General features: G+C 38.6%; 1 protein-coding gene across 15 annotated transcripts in view; it reads right to left on the minus strand.

Moving 5' to 3' along the window:
• Nucleotides 1-22,519, minus strand: part of PPFIBP1 (PPFIA binding protein 1) — a 207,300-nt gene that overhangs the window by 7,627 nt on the left and 177,154 nt on the right. For 8 of the 15 annotated variants that reach the window (NM_001304798.1, XM_010805396.4, XM_024991421.2 and 5 more), the window contains 12 exons: nt 20,237-20,391; nt 13,999-14,114; nt 13,381-13,428; nt 11,979-12,039; nt 11,627-11,656; nt 8,945-9,116; nt 8,438-8,470; nt 6,166-6,316; nt 5,785-5,913; nt 3,600-3,750; nt 2,564-2,675; nt 2,331-2,419 (listed from right to left, as the gene is read on the minus strand). In NM_001304798.1, coding sequence (NP_001291727.1) covers nt 2,331-2,419; nt 2,564-2,675; nt 3,600-3,750; nt 5,785-5,913; nt 6,166-6,316; nt 8,438-8,470; nt 8,945-9,116; nt 11,627-11,656; nt 11,979-12,039; nt 13,381-13,428; nt 13,999-14,114; nt 20,237-20,391 — 1,247 coding nt within the window. The remainder of the gene's footprint in view (nt 1-2,330; nt 2,420-2,563; nt 2,676-3,599; nt 3,751-5,784; nt 5,914-6,165; nt 6,317-8,437; nt 8,471-8,944; nt 9,117-11,626; nt 11,657-11,978; nt 12,040-13,380; nt 13,429-13,998; nt 14,115-20,236; nt 20,392-22,519) is intronic. The other 7 variants (XM_024991422.2, XM_010805397.4, XM_024991419.2 and 4 more) reach the window with 3 other exon arrangements.

Genomic DNA, 22,519 nt, shown 5'->3' on the forward strand with positions numbered 1-22,519 from the left:
CTTTTATTTTATATTGGAGTATAGTTGATTTATATCTTAGTGTTATTAGACTGACTTCTTAAAAGCAGTGCTTGATGGTAAGTTAGAAAGGGCATTTACCATATTTTAATCTAAGATTGAGACACCTATTCAAAACATTTCCACATGGGCTATTCTCAACCAACTGAAGTCTGTCAGGTTGAAGAGAAAAATCAAAATGCATAGTGTTTACAATGTAAATAAAACATTATTTTAGTTTAAGGGATTTTAAAAGTAGGGACCACTTTCTTTTAAATCAAAACACACTTTTTTGAGGGGAGGATTTTTTAAAAATCCTTTATTTTTAAGTGATTTTAGATTTCCAGAAAAGTTGCCAAAGATAGTAGAGAGTCCCACACACCCTTTGCTCAGCTTGCTCTAATGTTAACTCTATATGTCATTCTCTATATAACCATGATAGTCAGCAAAACTAAGAAATTAACACAGACAATAATGAAATTCAATTAAACCCAGGCTTTACTCAGACTTCTCCGGTTTTTCTACTAGTCCCTTTTTCTGATCCAGGATTCAATACAGGACATACAGACAAACAGATTTTTTTATGACTTAGGATTTCTGCGGTCAAATCTTCTAAGGTAATTTATTCTTTCATAGACATGAAAATTATGTTTGCCTTTTGTGATTTTCAGTCTGAATTTGCTCACATTCTCAGGTGAGCAAATTCTCACAGCTCACATTCACACTGTTCTCAGTATGAACATCCTCATACCTAAATAGGCAGGCCAACAGCCACAAATGCACTCTGACTTTCTACTACCTTCTAACAGTGGCAACATGGTTAAGTTACCTGATTTCTCAGTTCTTTTGTTTCCTCATCTAAAAGCTGGGATAACAGAGTGCTACCTCGAGTACTGCTGAGACCTGAGCATTAATTATGAGTAAAGAGTTTAACAGAGTGCCTGGCACAAAGTAAGTGTGCAACAAGCCACACGCTGGTGTTATTTTACCTGTACCTTACATGATGTACCCACCGTGGTTCAAACTTCTGTTTCAGTGATGGAGAAGAAAATGAGCTGGACCCCAACTTTCTTTGATATTGAAAAATTCCTAAATAAATCAGTTCTTTGAAACTTTCCACTTATTTTAAAAAGGTACTTGTCTGAATCGAGAGAATATCATTGATATATATACACTGCAATGTGTAAAATAGAAAGCTAGCAGGAAGCTGCTATATAATACAGGGAGCTCAGCTCAATGCTCTGTGATGACCTAGAGGGGTAGGATGCGGGTGGGAGAGGGAGGTTCAAGACAGAGGGGATACCTGTATACTTACAGCTGATTCACAGTGTTATACAGTAGAAACTGTACAACAGTGTAAAGCAATTATATTCCAATTAAAAAATAAAGCTATTATATAAAAATAAAGGAAAGTTAATATGGGTATATGATTCTTATACAAATTAAGAGAAAAATATACTACAAGACTTTCATATTTAATTTAAAAATTTTGTTCAAAAGTAATTAGAGCAATTTTTAACAGCTTTCACAGCAAGGTCCAAGTCAATAAAATTAATTTAACAGTTTCCACTGTCTTAAAAAAAAAAAGATACTTGTGGTAGTTGGATCCGTATCCTAGACCACAAAAAAGCCATTTAAAAAAAAGTATCTTAGGCAGGACACTCCTAGTACCATGAAGTCTAGAACAAGTTCTCCTGCAACCCATCTCTCCCTGCTGTTGTAAAGTGGGGAAAAGTTTTTCTATGCATTGGACAGAAGGCTAGAAATAGCCTTACAACAGTAAGGAAGGAATCCGAGTGAAGCCCGACCTTTACCTGTCTCCTCTTCACTCCAGCAGAACTGGGCTGAAGTGAGAAGGGCTAGGGGGTTTCAGGAAATAGTTCTCAAAAGGGGAAGGAAGGGAAAAGACAGTTCTAACGGTACTGTCCGAAGGGCAGCCTTTCTAGTGGTCACTACTAATAGAAGTGTACCACTTAGAAACTGCCAGGGTTGCAAAACTCTACTTTCAGTTTTAAATCTTTTTATGAGATGTTATTCTATATCATAAAATGCACCCATTCAGAAGTGTACACATCAAGGTCTACATTGTTGAATATATATAAAGTTTTATGTAGCTTAAGTCAGGGTTTCAGAATTTCCCAAGCCTATTACAATCACCAAATCCCACAACATCAACTTAGAAAACTCTGCCTGCCCCTCTCCTCAAGTTAAAGCAATACCTTCAAAATCTGGTGGAACCATTGTGAAAACACTGTATTTTGCTTACTCGATTTCTGTGTTTTTCAGAGAAAGGTAACTTTAGCCTCCCCAAACCCTAGGAGTGAGTCACTTACAACAGTCATGTAATGAAGCATTCGACCATCTACCCGTCCTTCATCAAACTGGGTCTTGTACTGGGGGAGGCCAATATCATCCAACCATCCTATGGATAGAAATGAGTTCCATTAAGGAGCCACAGAACATCGGTTCTTGTGATGAAAAAGAAAGAGCAGCTATATATGTGTGTGTATGTGTGGGTGTGTGTATAATTTTATACACACTCATCCATGAATTGAAAACCTCTTACTAGTGACCCAGTTGAAATCCAGCTTTCCATGATTGGTTTCTTCTTCAGATCCCAGGGCTTGCAGTGCCAGTTGGAGTTTCTTTCGATGAAGGGAATGCTTGATTCCAAGCTCCTGAAATAGTAAACAGAAACACTGGCATTACAGCTCTGTCAACATAGGATGGCAGCCATTGGCAAAGGATGCCAATACCTCCAAAATCAAGCTAGTATTGAAGACTCAGTAATTACATTAAATCAGAATACTAACCCCGGCTATAAAATGTTGCTGAACAAAAGGCTCCCGGAAAGCCAAGACCACTGCAGTTGATTTAGCGGTATTCTAGATATTCCCACTAGGCTCCTTCCTTTGCAAGATTGGAACTGTAGGATGCATAACACCAATTCTACTCTCATTTCGTGCATGTGTGCTAAGCCGCTTCGGTTGTGTCCAACTCTTTGCGATCCTATGGACTACTGCCCACCAGGGTCCTCTGTCCAGGGGATACTCCAGGCAAGAACGCTGGAGTGGGTTACCATGCCCTCCTCCAGGGCATCTTCCCAATCCAGGGATCAAACCCACATCTCTTATATCTAACATGCATTAGCAGACGGGTTCTTTACCACTAACGCCACCTGGGAAGCCCCCTCTTATTTTGCACCAGATGTTAAATAATTGGGAAGAAATGTTAAATAACTAGGCATAAAATGTAGGGCTTTTCTCCCTTGTGCAAAGTACAATTGAATTGCACATATTACATTGAGAAGACGGACCAATGATAAAGCCACAGAAAGGTTTTGAGAATATTAACTGAAACTTTATGATTATGGCTCTATAATTATTCTTTCATTAAAATGCCCAGTGGCTTAAGTATCTCAAAGGAATCATTAAGACCAGGTCCTCCCTTTTTAAGTCCATGAGATAAAATAAGCACAAAGCAGGAACTCAAGCTTTTTGCAGAGTACTTACTAGCCCTACTCACTTCCCTTTCTGGAAAATAAAACAAGCCTATGTTCACATTTTCTGTCTCCATTGTATAAACAAAATAGAGGCATTCACCTTCTCTAGGTCTTGTTGAGAAGCCTGCAAAAGTGTCTGGCCAGATGCAATCCAGTGCTTGCCAGAATTCAGGTAGGACCCCAAACCCTGTTCCACCAGCCAACTGCAAACCTGATCCTTGGTCCACTTGGCAAATGGCATATCCAAGTCACTATGGGAAAATGAACGATTATATGAAAAAACAGTTCAAAGTCAATCCTGTAACTTATCATGAGGGCAGAACAACTGCATGTTTAATAGATACAGAGATTCCCATCTGATTATGAAAAGTCTAATTTTTAGGATGTATTTGGTGAAGGAAATGATACTTCCTCATAAGGGAGATGCATGCTCCCTTGTGTCAAACAAAGCCACAAAAGATTCAACATGATTTAACAAGACCATGTTCTATGGAAGGAGACTGAGTTAAACGCACTGATCAAGGTATTATACTAGTATCAACCAGTGTTGTTTAGAGGTTGAGTCTTCAGAGAACACTAGATCAGACTGAAGGAAACTCAAGTCTAACTTGAATTAACTTTAGAACTACAATTTCTCTCCATGTGGTATTCAATGAGAAGAGGGCAATATGCCATTCCTGAGTATGAGATAGTGCAATCAAAGTAAATGTTTGCTTTCTTTTGTTATTTTTAAGTTAATTTTTAATCTGGAATCTAGTTGATTTACAATATTGTATTAGCTTCTTATGCAATTTTTACAAATAGCATTCTTGTTTGGAAAAAAACAGTGGGGCAATGAACAAGAAAATTTCTTTTTAGAACAGCACAAAGAGCTCCTCTACTGTGTACAAGAGAACATATGGCAAACGAGACTGCTCCGTGTTTGAAGAAGGCCAAAGAGTCTCCTCCTTGATGAAACCGGTGCCCACTGTTCTGCCTGGGTGGGAGGGACCATGTGTGAAAGGTTTTAAGTCTATTCTCTTTTTAAAGATTTAGTATCATGACTTTTGCTATATGTTTGCCAACCACACCCTTTGATGTTTAGCAAGAATGTGGAGCAGTTCCAAACCAGCCCTAAACTGGGATAAAGGTGTAGGAAAAGTTCTTAGAGTCTTAACAGATAAAACATTACACAGTCCTGATGAACTGAATTCTGATAGAATGTATGTCTTTTAAGTGCTTTCACAGAATCTATTAACTGTTAACGTTTGGTGGTTTAGTTGCTAAGTCGTTCCTGACTCTTGCAACCCCACGGACCGTAGCCCGCCAGGCTCCTCTATCCATGGAATTCCCCAGGTAAGAATATTGGAGTGGGTTGTCATTTCCTTCTCCACGGGATCTTCCTGACCCAGGGATCAAACCCATGTCTCCTGTGCTGCAGGCAGATTCTTTACTGACTAAGTTACCAGGGAAGCCCTGTTAATGTATACTTAACAGTTATTTTTTTGCCAGATACTTAAAGCATATTAACTCATTCAATCATCACAATCATCTTTTTGGGGTAAGTACTAATTCATACTATGGGAAACAGGGGCAGAGAGCATGAAAGTAATTGGTTAAGGTCACTCAGCTTACAAGAAGTGGTGAAGTCAGAAATCAGGTCCAAGCACTCTATCTCTAGAACCTATTCTCTCCCCCTCCCCCCTTAATTATAGTTGAGTTACAATGCTGTGTTAGTTTCTGGTGTGAAGTAATTCAGATATAAAAATATATATATATATTCTTTTTCATATTAATTTCCATTACAGTTTATTATAGGCTTTCGAATATGGTTCCCTGTGCTATACTGTAGGACCTTGTTGTTTATCATATATATAATAGTTTGCATCCGCTAATCCTAAACTTCCACTCCGTCCCTCCCCCATCCCCTCTTCCCCTTGGCAACCACAAGTCTGTAGATGCTATTCTTAACCACTACACTTTCCCATCTTTCCAGAGCTACGATTTAGAGTTCCTATAATTATTTTTTATGTAAAATTTAAATCCAAGAGCCATTCTAGTACAGATGTTGCTGACATTTCAGCTCAGGTTACTCGCCTAGCTCACAGAGCCCTCACCTTCTGTATAGTTCCTCATTAACCATAGCCAAACGGCACTGCTCTAAAGATGACAGAGGCTTCCAAAGGTGCAGCAGTAAGCAATGGATTCAGCTGTCTAACCCAGGGTCAATAACAACACTGCAGATGCTCACAAGACCTTGAGGCTTGGGAGGTGATGCAAATGTCCATTCATGTGGCTGCTCCTACCTGTTAGACTGTCCCAAATCACGAGACCAACCCAATCGGGGCCCCGCAGTTGCCCTTGTCCCTCCTCTTTTGAATTCAGACTCAGACATGTCATCTGGGTTGAATGTAGTGGACTGACTTCTCCTAAGTCTGTAAAGAAGACATAGCACATTAGACCTGAAGACACCTTTGACTTTAATTTGAACATTTTAAACTGATGCTTATGTATATATGGTTAGAAAAGACATTTGGATTTAAACATTGAGACTCAATGAGTTAATGAATCCCAAGTCACAACCTTCCCTCTGTAAAAGGATCACAAAAGCCCTATAACCATTTTTAGCCAGTTTCCCAATCATCCCTACATTTGAGCCACATATAGGACAAAGCTCTGTTACTTACTTTCCAAAGAGTCTCATAATACCCCGGGATTTCTTTTTGGAATCTGGAGATGGTGGAGACATCTGGAAGGGACTACTTCCCTGTGAATTTTTCGGCCGAGAAGATACACCAGCCAGATCTAGGTGCTCCGGTGTCTCCTTCTCCGTTTCAGCTATTCCAAGAACAGAATACACGCTTGATGAATTTTAAAATATGGGATGAACACGCCTAGATGTTAACCTCCTCGGTTTAAGCAACTGTTAAGAATTCTTCTTCTGTTGATCTATAAACCAGTGACTTAGAAAGAGCTCCCTGCAAATATTAAAAATGGAACACAAATCTACATCCTACTCTACCATCTACTTTGTTGTGTATCAAGTTTATTAACATGGGAATTACATATTCTTTGAGATCAAAGGTAAAATAACATTACCATACTCTTTCCTTAACTGATTTGAATGCATAATGAAATCATTCTCGAAATTACTGCAGCACTTGGTACTGTTGACTACTTCCTACAAAGCCATCATCTCCTTTAGCTTCCTGACACGACACGCTCCTAGATGTGTCATCTGAAAGTTTCCTTGCTGTAGCGCTGTTTTCTCTTCCTCTTTCACTCCAAGATTCTCTCCTGGGTTCCTTCTGCAGGATCTTTTGACAGATTCACTCACTCTATGCTCAGCATGAAATGATGACTTTGCTCATTTCATGAACAAAGCAACTGGTATCAGAATCTCTGAGCCTAATAATCTCTCTCCCCTGCTTCAGTATCTGAATGTCAGTGGATATTCCCAATTTGATGTGCCAAGAGTACCTGGGACTTAACAAATCCACCCAATTTTCCTGAGAGTCTTCTTTTACATTGTCTTATTTCATATTTCATTAATACCAGGTAACTTTCTCCCTGTTACTCCAGTCTAACCTCTCTGTCATTTTCTTTTCATTCCCTTCTCCCCTTTGGCATTTAAATCAAATTGGTTACCAAGTCCTGGGAATTCTTAAGAAATTTATTCTTAATTATAACCTGTTATGTTCCAAGAACTAAGAAAAGAATGAACTGGATAGTCATAAATTTTTCTTATTAAAACTTTTCTTTTGATATGAAACTAGTGCCTGTTGATTTTGCTTTAATAGAATAACACCCAAATCTGCTATCCTCAGACTTCCCAGCATCAACTCTCCTCATTTGTTTAGCTGTCGATCTCACACTAGCAAACACAAGGATGCTGATTCCTCGATGCGAGAATATGCACTTTTACAGAGCAAAGTAAAAATTGTACAAAAATCACAGGGACAGTGTTTCAGCAAGATCTAACAGTTGCAGAGGCTGACTTGTCTATGAAGCAGAGCTGTGATTACAGGTTATGGTAAGCAGCATTGATTGGCCTCTCAATATCAACAATACATTTCTCCTAAGAAAGATGCAAACACATTTGAGACCAGTTGTCTGGATAGATCATTTTCATTCATCCTGTGTATATGCTGGACATTTAAGGCTATGAAGAGAGAGAAGTCACTTTTGTTGACCCATATTAATATGTGGATACCTATACAAGACAATAGGACCTACTGGGAAAATCCAAAGGAATCTATCCATTCAAACCCTACAGCCATGATAGAGGTACTGGGGTCTCTGAAAATGCTGCCCAGCTCTTCCTCATTTTAAAAGCATCCTGTTTTTATTTATTTTGAGGATAACCTCCGTACTACTGTATTCTTTAAAAAGGAAAACTGAGCTTTCCCTCTCCTAAAATCACTTTGGGGGTGATTCCTCAGATATTGTTGTAACTAAATGTCACCTCCATCTTCAAAGTAATATGTCAGAAGGATGTTCCTCTAAGAGAAGTAAGTCTAAAATGATCATTTTTGGTGTCTTCCACAGACCTGTTCAGCTAAAAACATTTCTTTCTGGAGTCTGGGGAAATGTTACCATCGAGGAGGAGCTGCAAGGCCCTGGGAGTTAGTGTGATGTGATGTACTTTGGGGTGAAGGAGCTGGATTTATGACGCCAGGAAACTCCTGCCCTGCACTTTGCCGGCCGCTGGGCACATCTAGGTCCTCACAGAGCTGCTTGCAAGGTGCCATTAGCATGGGTTACAGCAGCATTTAGGCTTAGAAGAGGAGGCTCTACAGACAGTCCTGGTGAGCAGAAGGTGGAAGGAATCCTCTGGAGTAGAGGACTCCATTTTCTGATGCTGCCAGCTCGCTGTCTAGAGATCAAGATGCCAAGAGCAGGGATTAGCTGGGTTGGGAGCACAGCGCTGGCAAAGGCAGGCATGCAGGGGTACGGTACCTAAGGTGGGTGCACTGGCACTTCGTTTACGATCTTCAGAAATCCCAACAACGCACACAATCACACGCAGCCCAATGGAGAAAACACAGGGGAATGACAAAATGAAACACAGATCAAACTCCTACTCACAAAATGCACAGGGAGAGGGGGCGCCACACTGTGCTTCCAATGTTACACACAGACTCTATTAGCAGCGTCAATATGGGGTGAATTTATCCGCTTTCAGAGTAGATGGGAAGCTGTTTGTAATGATGTCAGAGAGAGCCACGGGTTTTGGTTTTTCCTCTAAGTTTACACCCAGAACAGGGAGCAGAGTGAGAGAGTCCACACCAAGCTATCTTTACCTCTGAATTAAGCCTGTGGAAGCGTTTTTTGTTAACTTTTCCCCCCAAGTCATTCACCTTCATTTCTGAGAAAAAGAAATGTACAGATAGATGAATAAGGGAAGAGATTGGTCTTTTCCTGACTCTGGAAGAATTAAGGAAATGGCATTTTGGCCACACATACCCAAGTTTGGCGCACTTGCTGTCCTCTTGTTACTTTTGATTTTAAAAAAACCACGACCAAAGGAAGATCTGGCTTTCCGAGTGCCAAAGGGATTGTCATCCCCAGAGGCATCATGTCCTGGAGCTTTGGGAGGGAGGGTCCCAAAGGGACTGCTCTCTACCGGAGCTTTATCCTGAGAGAGAAATAGCGATGAATGTAACACAGCATGAACATGCATAATTACTGGTACATGGCAGTACCAAATACATTACACACGTGACTTTAGTTAAAAAAGGATTACTGAATACATTCATTATGAATGTCAAATGTCCTGTTAGAAGTTTAAAAAGTCAATTCTGATTTTTACTTAAGGAACAGCAACAAAAACATGGTCATCACCAATCTTAATCCGTGTGTTTAGGGCTTTAAGTATTTAGGATAGATATAGACATTCTCAAATTTTATTTTAATTTTATTTGCCTCATTCCCTCAAAGACACAGAGATAAAACATTACATCACTGGAGTAGCAGTAGATTTCCTACTTTCCTAACAATCATGACAAAGACCTGGTTATGACATAGTTCACAGTCTTTATAATTACAACAATAAAATCCCAATATAATGTAATTATTCTATAAAGTAGACATTAGTCCTGAACTTCTATACCAGCAGTATAAGAACTTTCTACTCCAGTTAGTTTAAATATTTCCTCTCAAAGAATTAATGATAAAATGAAAGCACAATCAGCAACTATTTAAGATATCTAATTTTGAAATGGGATTCTGGGTTATATTCATATCTCACCTGCAAGTTACCAAACATGGATTACCAGTTTTCAATGACTGTGATACATTCAAATATGATTAACCATTAAAAAAATACACTGAAATTAAATTTATCTCGATTGATTCAGAAGCCACTTCAGATCCTCACAATATTTCAAAATCCTTATCAAGAATTTTAACTGTGGCTTTAAACATAGGTATACCTCATTTTATTGCATCTCCCTTTATTGTGCCTTGCCGATACTGTGTTTTTAACAAACTGCAAGTGTGTGGCAGCCCTGCATTAGTGCTATTTTTCCAACAGCATGTGCTCACTTTATGTCCCCATGACACATTTTGGTAATTCTCACAATCTTTCGAACTTTTCCATTAATATTATATTTGTTAGGGAAATCTGTGATCAGTGACCTTTGATGTTACTATTGTAAAAGGTGACAGCCTGCTGAAGGTTCAGATCATGGTTAGCATTTTCCAGCACCTTTTAATGAAGGTATGTAGGTGGTTTTTGTTCATATCATGCTACTGCAGATGTAATAGATTATGGTAGTATAGTGTAAATATAGCTTTTATATGCACTGGGAAACCAAAACGTTTGTGTGACTCACTTCACTGCAATATTTGCTTTATTGTGGCGGCCTGGGCCTGAACCTATAATATCTCCGAGGTCTGCCTGTAACTTAATTTTGAGCTTTCTGCTTATTTAAATTGGTAATTATACTGTGTTAGTATTATCCAAGGATTCTTTTGTCTGCATGTTCTCATTTCTTGAACATCTCTCATCCTCTCTCTCTTTTCTGCAGAAATAGAGAGAAGGGCAAGAGAAAGGCAAGAGAGAAGGGCAGAGAGAAACAAGCTTTTAAGGTGGATATTTTTCTCTACATTTCTACCATTCATAGTAACTAAACATGTACAGATGCCACAATTCAGTGATTCTGTTATCTACGTCTCAATGCTCTATGTCACACCACTTACTGAATTAGCAAGACAAAAAGAACAATGACTTGAATTGTGACTGATCTACTTTCTGTGCTTTGTCAGTTACACCTACTCATGAGTCAAGGCAGTAAGAGCCAACAGTCGAGAGACTGCATCTGGAGAGAGTGTGCTTACCAGACTGTGACCTGTGCAAGGTTAACATTTGAAAAACAGAAGAAAGAAGAGCCAGAACCCATGTTGCCTTAAAAATACCAGAATGTCTGCTGTGGATAGACACTGGTTATATAATACAAACAGCTGGTGATCTTTCTAAGAAGGGCTTTTTGTGAAGTGTAAGGAAACCCAGGTTTGGTTTTTACTGTCATCAAGTAGCATAACCAAGAGTTTGGAGCTTCGCCTTTATTTTGTTATTATGGACATGAAAGTCATATAACATAAAAGTAACTATTTTAATTTTTGGCTGCGCCACATGGCTTGTGGGATCTTGGTTTCCCAACCAGGGATCAAACCCATGACTCCTGCATGGGAAGTGTGGAGTCTCAATCACTGGACCAGCGAAGTCAAAAGTAACTATTTTAAAGTGAGCAATGCAGTGGCATTTAGCACACTCATAGTATTGTGCAACCAACACCTCTACCTAGTTCTAAAACATTTCCATCATTCTAAAGTAAAACCCCTTATTAACTACGCAGTTTCTCCCCATCCTCTCTCCTCCACCCCTGGCAACCACCAATTTGTGTTCTATCTCAATGGATTTACTTATTCTGGTATTTTACACAAATGGGATCATATAATATGTGACCTTTTGTGTTGAACTTCATTCATTTGGCATGTTTTGCAGGTTCTGAGAATTTTGCTTTATGGGAGACATTTATGTAGTCTAATGTATTAAGCAATCTTATGCATTATGTATTAAGAAGTCTGCTGCATGTATTAGAACTCTCAAACATTTCTACATTGTAATCTGGACATAAAACTTACTTCTGAAGGCTTTGGAATAGACTCCTTTTCCTGTTCAAAACAACAACAGTGGTTAAATATTGTTATAGGAATTAATCGATTTAGAATTTCTCATATATAATTCAACAAATTAAAATAAATGTACATCTATTTCAGGGCTACAAAACCTCATCTTTACTTACTTTCTACAATATTAATGTCTCCACACTTGACTTTAGGTACTACTTTCAACCCTTTACACTCACATTCCTTAATATTTATCATTAACTGCAGCATCTAATACTTTTCCATTATTGAAACCACAAATGGGACAAGATGAAGATTCCTAAATATTTCGCCTCAGGGTAACAGACAGAAAAAACACAGGACCAACCCCGTCTGATGACTCTTTCTTCAGATTGCCCAGGCTGCTAGACTTCTGCAAACTTGAAGTTCTAAAAATAACAACAATAATAATGATGATTAATAGTAAGTGGCTCTGGTGCCACTGCTTCTAAGGAGAATGCCTTGGAAAGAAACTAAAATTGCATGTGAATGGAATCCTGGTAATAAAAGAAAATCTGGATTCAGACAGTCATTTATGTGCTTAACTAAATTATAATGTTTAGTTCTTTTAAAAGCAGGGGTGGTTAACTGTCCCGCCAATAACTCTAACTGTCCCGCGCACGTTAGAATGGCTGGAAAAACACTTAGGACTATCCTGTGATGTCAATATTTGAAAATAAACCAGTGTTTTCCACAGGCTAGTGGTGCATGCTTTGCACATACACATTTACACCAGGAACTTTTAAAATGGTTGTGTACTTTTTATATTAATCCTTCTAATGAAAATAAAGGATGAAAAAGTATTACTTTTCAGTTCACAAAGGAATCAGTTTTCTGAGTCTGGCAAAGCACTTTATTTTACAGCCCTAATCAAGCATAATAGAGGAATTTTTGTTGCGATAATAACTCATTTAAAACCCAGGCACAGTGACAGTGTGAACACCTGGGAAAGTCTTGCTCTTCTCATAAGTTGCATTCAATTATATGCAGCTGTTGTTACTCAGAAAGTGAAGGCAGGAATATCTGACCAGTTTAAATACAAGAGAGAATAAATAACTTTGCTCTAAAATACAGAATAATGGAATATACTAACAAACTTTTAAAAGGCATTTCTCATGTATATATGTGTAAATAAGTTGCTAGAAATGTCAACTACCAAATATATAAAAAGATAATGGAGAAAAAAGATCTCAGCTTTGAGTATAGCTCTGAAAATATTTTCCTAATTTCATCCAGACTTTAACTTGGATAAATGTAGCCATTAGGTCAGCTTACTAAGCTGAAAGTATGAAATACCATGGCAGCCTTACCAGCTGCTGTGATGCTTTTCTGACAGACATACTCAAAATATGCTGCTGCTAAGTCGCTTCAGTCAGGTCCCCAACCCTGGGATTCTCCAGGCAAGAACACTGGAGTGAGTTGCCATTTCCTTCTCCAACTCAAAATATAGGTCAGTACAAAAATGAAATTTAAAGCACTGAACTTCACATGGAAACTGATGAAGGAAGGCTCAAGATCAGCAGAAAGCTGGCATGAAATAATGGTAAAAGAGAAGGATTTATTTGTTTCTTCACAACCCCGACCCCCACCCTCTCTGGTCATTACGGCTGCATTCACTCATGCAGGCCTCAGGGTCACCTGCTTCTAATACTAGTCATTGTTAGTGTAACAGACACTTTTGTGTCCCAAGCAGCAATCATATTTTCCACATTTGATAAAACAGAACTTACGCAAGACTATCACACAGTTGAGTTTCAGCAGCAGAACCAATTTCATCACTAAAATATTGTAAAAAAAAAAAAATTGATGAGTTTCATGAAAAAAAAAAAGACTATTCCAAGTGAACAAAACTGTCAATAAAAAAAAATTGTGCAAAAACAGTTACTTCTCTCTCTTTTGATATTTTACTTAATTTTATTTAGTCTAATTGGAAGATTAGGCAATTAATTTGGGAACACGTTCCCCCCACATTCCATTTGCCTAGGGAGAGACTATCGGATCCTTGTCTTGGCTCCTTGACAACATCTTTCAAATAGCCTCAGGAACATGACTGTTGCTCTTCTCCTTGCAGCCCTTTGATGACCACCTGGGACCTAGGATATACAAGCCAAGTTCCCTCTCTAACCTGATCAGCATACTTCCCCGGCCGAACCTCCAGTTACTTCCTGCTTCACACCTCTTATTTTAATAATACAGAACTGCTGTGGGGCTCCCTGGCCTGTGTCTTGCTGTTTCTTGCTTCTCTGGGTAAAAGATTATGTCTATAAATAAATGCAGCCCACTCCTGCTTTTGGTGGATCTACTTTTCTGAGTACTCATATTGCAGTGTTAGGTCATAAATGACATACCTCTCCTCAAATGGAGTCTCTGGCTTAGAAGGCAATTTTGCTTTTTCAGAAGTTTCCAAGCCTTTAGATGCTGGCAATAATGAAGGGATTGAAACTTGCAAGATGCTGGTGTGGAACTGCAATGTAATAATAAAAAACCCCAAATCAATCCATCAAACAAACAGAACATAAGCCACAGAGTAACAAAGAGATAAATAAGACAAGTGGTCTATTGCTAAAATTTCATACACCTGTGTTTAGAACTCCATCCTTATATTGATAAAATGGTTTTAGGACATAAACATCCAGACGTGGTAACCAGAGGAAACATTCAGAAGAAGGTAATTTTTGAAGGCACATTTGAAGAAGACACTGAATATTGAGAAGAAGGTATAATAAATACCATTAAGAAAGTTAATAGTAAATCCTAACCACGTTAAGCCCTGATTGACATCTTGGCCCTGACACACTTGACTAAGCGAACTTGACCTTAGGCAAGTCACTTAACTGTGCATTCATTCTCTCCTCTGTAAAATGATAAAGTCAATGCCTACCTTACAGGGTTGCAATAATTGTAGATGAAATTTGGTTAAAGAGTTTTGTAAACAAAGCACTATTTTCACTTTAATTATTTTATATGTGCACAGGTTAACTAACTTCAGTTAACAGAACTGATGAAAAGTGTCATTAAAACAAATTATAATAGATTTTGTGGCTACACTACTTAAAACACAAAGCTTAGTAGTAACAATATTATAGCAAAAACAACAAAAAGCATAATACATTTTCTCCCCTAAATGCTTTGTATATTCTCAAAAGGATGGATTTTGTGAAAGGCTTTCTAAACACTGGTTTTCAGTAATTTCTGACAACCAGAGAGCAGTTAGATTGTGATCCACACCATGAAGAAATAAATGAAGCACTTAAAAAAAAAATTCCAGTATAAAATGAAAAAAACTTGCCTTAATGAACTCACTTTTGAAAGTCAACCAATCCAAGACAGCTCTTGGCTTCTGGGAGTAAGTTAGTCAGGTAAAGACCCACAGCAGGAACACACTTCTGAGTGCCAACCAGTCAACAACAGCCTCACCTTCACAACCACACACAACTGATGCCAGCTCATTTCTGCCACTGAAAGCCCAATATCCTTGACCCACCAAAAAACTCACTTACTTAAATAAGCAATAAAAACAGCTTTGTGAGATTTGTTTCAGTTACTGAGTGACAGTCCCATCCTGTGATACTAGAAAAAATTATAAAATGTGAAGTCTGTTAAAGATTGGGCACAAGATGGAGTCACTCATGCTAAGCCCTATATTAGCAAGCCTGTACATAACTACATTTCCTATGCTCAGCTTTCCAAGACAAGGAAGGACTAGGTCAACCAGTCAGCACTTCCTGTTCAGCACAAGTTACCTGGCTGGGGCCCAAGACCTCTATTCTATGTAAGGGAATAACCCTGCGTTATACCAATCAGCACAGGCCAAGTAAGACATCCCTTTTCTGCTCCACTCTGACTGTAACAGTTGATGGAATGCTGCTGGATTCATGAATCACTGAATAAAGCCAAGAGATCTTTAAAATTTACCCAGCTGAATTTTGTTCCTTAACAAGTCATATTATTATAAAATAGATCACTTCATTATCACTTTTTTCCGTTTGAATCTTTATGATTCATTCCAGGCAATTTATTTAACCACCATACCCATTTTCTGATGTGCACTCACTTCCTTGGGAAAAATAGCTGCACTAGCAAACTGACCCATTTTCTAGATTTCCTTTAAAAATTTAGGGCTTTCACTCCAACCTCAAATTACCCTCCTGACTTTCCTTTAAAGATGTGGCTGAACATCTTCAGTCAGCCTAAAATCATTCTTGTTCCAAACTTAGTATCTGTCATTAAACTGCAATTCACATAGTGAAGACTTTTTTTTTTTTGTAAAGATATGAGGTTATCCGGGTATGTCCCATATGGAACAGCAGCTGCTTTCAACAAATGGAGCACATGTAGTGGCCATCACACAGGATTTTTTCTTTTAGTGTAAATATTTAACAACTAGAGAATTTTTCCCTCTAAAATAATTCTTATTCCTTAACTAATTCCTTAGGTTTTTTTCCTATCAGTTTTATTGAAAAAATCTACGACAAACCTAGACAGTGTATTAAAAAGAAGAGATATTACTTCACCAACAAAGGTCTAGATAGTCAAAGCTATGGTTTTTCCAGTAGTCATGTACAGATGTGAGAGCTGGACCAGAAAATAGGCTGAGTGCCAAAGAATTGATGTTTTCGAAATGTGGTGCTGGAGAAGTCTCTTGAGAGTCCCTTGGACGGCAAGGAGACTAAACCAGTAAATCCTAAATGAAATCAACCCTGAATATTCACTGGAAGGACTGATGCTGAAGCTGATGCTCCAATACTTTGGCTACCTGATGCGAAGAGCCAATTCACTGGAAAAGACCCTGATGCTGGGAAAGATTGAGGGTGGGAGGAGAAGGGGGCAGCGGAGGATGAGACAGTTGGATGGCATCATCGACTCAATGGACATGAGTTTGAACAAACTCTGGGAGGTAGTGAAGGACAGGGAAGCCTGGAGTGCTGCAAGTCACAGGATTGAAAAGTCCTGGACACGACTTGGCAACTGAACAATAACTGACATATAGCCACTGTGAAAGTTTAGCCACTTTATACGATTGCATAGTTAAGTTTAATTAAATTAGCATTTATTACCTCATATAGATAGATGAAGAAAAAGTTTTTCCCTTACAATGAGGACTTCTAGGATATACTCTCTTATCAACTTTCAAATACACAATACACAGTGTTAACTGCAGTCCTCACGTTGTACATCACATTCCTAGTACTTACTAATAGCCTTTGTACCTTTTGACTACCTTCATGCAATTCCCCTTCTCATCAATACCTTTTTAATGACACATTTCAGCTAAGAGAAATGTTGTTTTCTCATTCAATTGAAATTTCATGTTTTAAGTAAAGATGCTATTTGATTCCTTCTCACAATTTCCTATAATAAAATGTTAGAAGAGAGATGGCCAAAGAAGGATCTGTTAAATATAAAGGAGCCAAGATTTAATTGAAAAATCAAACTGTTTCTCATTCCTAGTTTCCCTAGATGGAACACTACATATTAAAATTAAGAAATGGTTTCAAGGCAGAGATCAAGCACAGGTGTTGTCAGGAAAACAGCCTTAAGATGAAGCCACAGGTGTGGCTTTGTTAAGAGAGGAAAATTTGAGGTGGTGCTCTCCTTGAACCTTTCAAAAAGGTCAAAAAACTAAAGATAAAGGGATATCTCAGTGGCCTCACAGGGAACCTAAGGTTATGAAGGTTTTTTTCTGAAGATATTTGTGGATATGATTTTATCTAATGGAGTGAATTATACATTGATTCATAAGAAATTCTAAATGTTTAAAATATTCTGTTAATTTAGACTGAAAGGAATATAGCTAGTAGAAAATGAGAAGAAATGAAGGCTTTGTGACCTAAATGGACAAGCAACAGAAAACTGCTGCTGCTGCTAAGTCACTTCAGTCGTGTCCGACTCTGCGACCCCATAGATGGCAGCCTACCAGGCTCCTACATCCATGGGATTTTCCAGGCAAGAGTACTGCAGTGGGGTGCCATTGCCTTATCTGCAACAGAAAACTACTCATCTGCAAATACAGGCTTCTTCTTATTAAAAAGAAGGATGGCTCAAAAGGAAGCCAAGAGCCTAGAGGACTAGGCTCCATGGAATTGCTATGGACTAGTGACACAGGTGTGCCTTGTATTTCCCTATTTTTCAATAGGAGTGCCTACAGCAGCTACATTATGTCTATCCCACCACTGTATGCTGGATGTGTGGGGGACAGACAGCTTGTCCTTTAAATTCCAGGTTCCTTAAATAGAATGGAATGGTATTCACAAAGCTGTGCCCAAGAAAATGTACCCAAAAAGCTTCATCTATAACTTGACCTAATTTGTATGACAAGACCCAGGGATACTGATGCCAAACTGGAATGAGGCTGAGGGGTCTTTGAAGAGGGGATGAATGTTATTTTCCAAGGGAGAGGGATATAAATTGTTGGAGTCGGACAGCCAAATATGGTTGCCCCAATATATCCCATCCCATGTATTTTTATGATATTGGCACTTGTTCATCAACAGGTAGAGTCTATGTTCCCACTCTTTGAATCTGGATGGACCTGTGACTATAGGAGAAGAGATTCTACATGACTTCTGAAATAAGTCACAAACGGTGGTAAAATCTGCCCAGTCCTCTCCTTGGGATGCTCATCCTTAGGACCCACCACCACACGACAGGAAGCTAAGTAATCACATGTAGTTGTTCCAGTCTGAGTCTCAGCTAAAGTCCTAGTCAACAGTCTGCCTCACCCACCAGACACGTGAATAGAGTAGCCTTCCGATGACTCAAGCCCCTAGGTTTCTCACCATTCCAGCTGATGTCCAGGGGAGCAAAGACATGGTGTTCCTGCCAAACCCTGCCCAAACTGCAGATTCATCAGCAAAACCAATGTTGTGGTTCAAGCCACAAAGTTTTGGGGGTGGTGTGTAGCAGAGAACAATAATAGATTTTGGTGCCACTTTGAAGTGAAAGTAATATAAGTGAGTTTAAGGCTGTTTATTCCCCTCTAGCTGCTTTTTTCCGGAGAAGGCAGTGGCACCCCACTCCAGTACTCTTGCCTGGAAAATCCCATGGACGGGGGAGCCTGGTAGGCTGCAGTCCCATGGGGTCGTGAAGAGTCTGACATGACTGAGCGACTTCACTTTCACTTTTCACTTTCATGCATTGGAGAAGGAAATGGCAACCCACTCCAGTGTTCTTGCCTGGAGAATCCCAGGGATGGCGGAGCCTGGTGAGCTGCTGTCTATGGGGTCGCACAGAGTCGGACACGACTGAAGCGACTTAGTAGTAGTAGTAGTAGCTGCTTTTTTCAAGTTTAACAAATTGAAGGGGAAATTTTCTTCTTTTTTTTAAAATTTGAAAGTAGTCACTATTTATTAACTGATCAGATTACAAAAATAATCATGGTAGACACCCTAGTTCAAAAGACCTGTTGATCTGGTCTATTCTACTGCCAGCATCTCCACCTTCTACAAAATATGTGGTCTTTCTCTTTATTTCACCTTGTGAAGATAATTTGCAGGGCCGTAGGAAGGTATTTGCTGTTTTAAAGCATTTTCCAATGCTACAGATCCCATGAAGCAGATCCTCCATGCAGATGATACCATATTTACCAAGCGATCAAGCAACCAATGTGTAATCTGTCAAGGCAATTTGCTTCATCTTGTTTTGCCATAACTATGCTAATAGATAATTCATTTGCTGACTTCCAGTTTGGGTACCTCCACGCAATACATGGCTCCACAATACCCAGCTTGTTAACCGAAGTCCATCACCTTTCCGTGTTACCATCACAAGTGACTAAAACTTACATAATCTCACGTTGCCCCCACTTTATTCATTGCCTACTTATTTTTTAGTAAGTAGCTTATAATTTCATATGGAAGACCACATCTATCTCCAAAGGATTCATATGTCTTTCCTGAATTATATAAGTGATTTTGACATTGCCCAAGTCTTTATTTTTTTCCTTTTTAAACTTTTTATTTTGTATTGGGGTATACCCAATTAACAAACAATTTTGATAGTTTCCAGTGAACAGCAAAGGGACTCAACCATACATATACATGTATCCATTCTCCCCCAAACTCCTCTCCCATCCAGGCTGCCACATAACACTGAGCAGAGTTCCATGTGCTATACTGTAGGTTTTTATTGGTTATCCATTTTAAGTACAGCAGTGTGTACATGTCCATTCCAAACTCCCTAATTATCCTCTCCCTGATCCTTTCCCCTGGCAACCATAAGCTTGTTTTCCAAGTCTGTGAGTCTGTTTCTGTTTTGTAAGTAAGATCATTTGTATCATTTCTTTTTGGATTCTACATATAAGGGATGTCATGTGATATTTTTCCTTCTCTGTCTGACTTATTTCACTCAAAATGACACTCTCTAGGTGCATCCATGTTGCTGCAAATGGCCCAAACCTTTATTTATTAAAGAGAGGGGGGGAAAAGATGTTTCAAATAAAGACCCAGAGGTCATAATGACTGCCAAGACAAAGCAAGTCCGTGATCCAACTGAGAAAAGAATCCATGTCTTTGATGCTATCAATCGCACTTTAACTTTCAGTGACAGAGTCTCTTTAACATGAAGAAACAATAAGTCTGTAAATACCTCTTCTGGAGCACTTGTGTTAAATGGGTCATGACTGGGAGATCCCCTTACTGGCGTCGGCGACAGGTTCTTCTCCAGATCACTAAAGCCCTGAGCATCCAGCAGGGTGGAAAAGGAGCTGGATGGAAGCAGGTCTTCAAAGTCGCCATCTTGGCCTAGGAAACAACAAAGCACAGAGTGGACACCAGCAGCTTCTCACTTTTGGAAGAAGACAAGAATCCCAACGATCTTGAACATAAAGTTTTCTGATCCTTAAAAATCAAAGAGTCAACTTCTGGCATCCCTAAGAACAACAACATGGGCCCTAGGAATAGCATCTTAAACTGGGAGCACCTAAGGTCCAGTGAGTATCCAGCACTGGTATTAATGGAGGTAATCAATTAATCAATAGTGATTTAACAGACGTAACTATGGACTCACAGCACTGGCATTAAAGCTAATTGTCTGACAACCCTTCTATAATTTTGTGGCAGCATTTGGAGTTTTAAATATTTCACTTCAGAAATAACCTGTGGAGGAATGCCAGTAGTGCAACAAAAGCGATTCTAAACAGCAACAGAGTCACACACAACTCCATTTCCATCACGACTGTGCTCTTGAAAAAAAATGTGCAAAGCAAAAAGGGAAAAGAGAAAAGACGATGACTCTTGGTCCCTCTTAAGAGGGTTCTTTATGCCATTCATTTAATTTTAAAGCAGAAAGAATAATGACTTAATGGAAAAAAGCAATCACATAACCAGCAAAGTAGCAACTCTGAGAATTTTTTTTTAATGTGTCTAGAAATGAAAAGGATTAAGTGCTAAACAACAGTGCCAGACATTCTTTTTTAAAAAACAGAATGGTCCTTCCAACTAGTCTTTAACACAGAATGGCAAATCATTTACTTGTTTAAAGATACTAACTAGACATAGCTTTTTAATTTAGGTTTTATTAGATTTTTACTCTAATTTTATTAGAATTGAGGTATTCTTAGAATTGCCTGAGGATTTTCGAAGTAAATATAAATCCTACTAAGAAAGCACTGTTGTGAAACTCATTAGAAGAGGACATAATTTCTAATGGCTTATAAAAATCCTTCTGTACAGGGTTAAAAACTCTCCCTTTTAACTAGACTATTTTTATATGCATAGATTAAAAAGGCAGAAAGAATTACATGAAAATGCCAGTAGTGATCATGCCAGTGCAATTATGAGTGATTTTTACCCCTTTTCTCTATTTTCTAAAAGTTTTACAATATAGTCTAATTGCAGAAATCAATCTGCTTTTCTTTCATTTTGAAACATTAGATTATAGTATTGAGATTCTATAAAATCAAACAATGTTACAAATACTGTGACTATGCAAAACTACTATGTAAAATATTTACATAATAATTTTATGTAAAAATTAATTAGAGAATCTGTAATGTTCCTTAAAAGAGACTCTTGTAAAGGCATACAAAATGCTGAGTGATGAGAACTGTCATGATAATTACAGGTTTATTTGCTCATTCAGATAACTATAAAGTCTTAATACATGCCAGGCCTCATGGACAAAAAGATGAAGATCCATTTTGTTCAAAGATCCTGGTACAAAGGATTTTCTTTCTTTGTGAACCCATCAAAATTAAAATTTCAAAATTCCACAAGTACCTTCCCAAAGACTTATTTTCACCACTTACTTTTAAAGTAAATAGCCCCATCTATGCAGTGCGAATGAACAAGAAAACTTTAAAGCTCTTAACATTTTTGCTTATTTTGAATGACCCTCAAAGCTTTGCCGTACTTGAGGATGGCCAATTGGCCCATCAGCAGATAAAATAATAATAAATACAACAAAATACAAGCTATTTTTACTTAGATGTTTTATAGACTTTAAAAAAAAAAGTATTCAAAGCTGAACACAATCCCCCTCAAGCCCTGCAATGTTCCTCCTCTAGGTTTCCCCCTCTTGGTAAGTAGAGCCATCCTCTGCTAGTTGCTTAAGCCAGAAATGTTCATCTTTCCTGATGCTTTCTTCTTTATCACTTTGCTAATCTAACTCATCACACTAGCAAGTCAAGGGTAACACCAAAATTGATGCTTTTGAACTGTGGTGTTGGAGAAGACTCTTGAGAGTCCCTTGGACTGCAAGGAGATCCAACCAGCCCATTCTAAAGGGACCAGTCCTGGATGTTTATTGGAAAGACTGATGCTGAGGCTGAAACTCCAGTACTTTGGCCACCTCATGCGAAGAGTTGACTCATTGGAAAAGACTCTGATGCTGGGAGAGATTGGGGGCAGGAGGAGAAGGGGACAAGAGAGG

This window comes from Bos taurus, chromosome 5 (assembly GCF_002263795.3).
Source record: "Bos taurus isolate L1 Dominette 01449 registration number 42190680 breed Hereford chromosome 5, ARS-UCD2.0, whole genome shotgun sequence".
NCBI lineage: Eukaryota > Metazoa > Chordata > Mammalia > Artiodactyla > Bovidae > Bos > Bos taurus.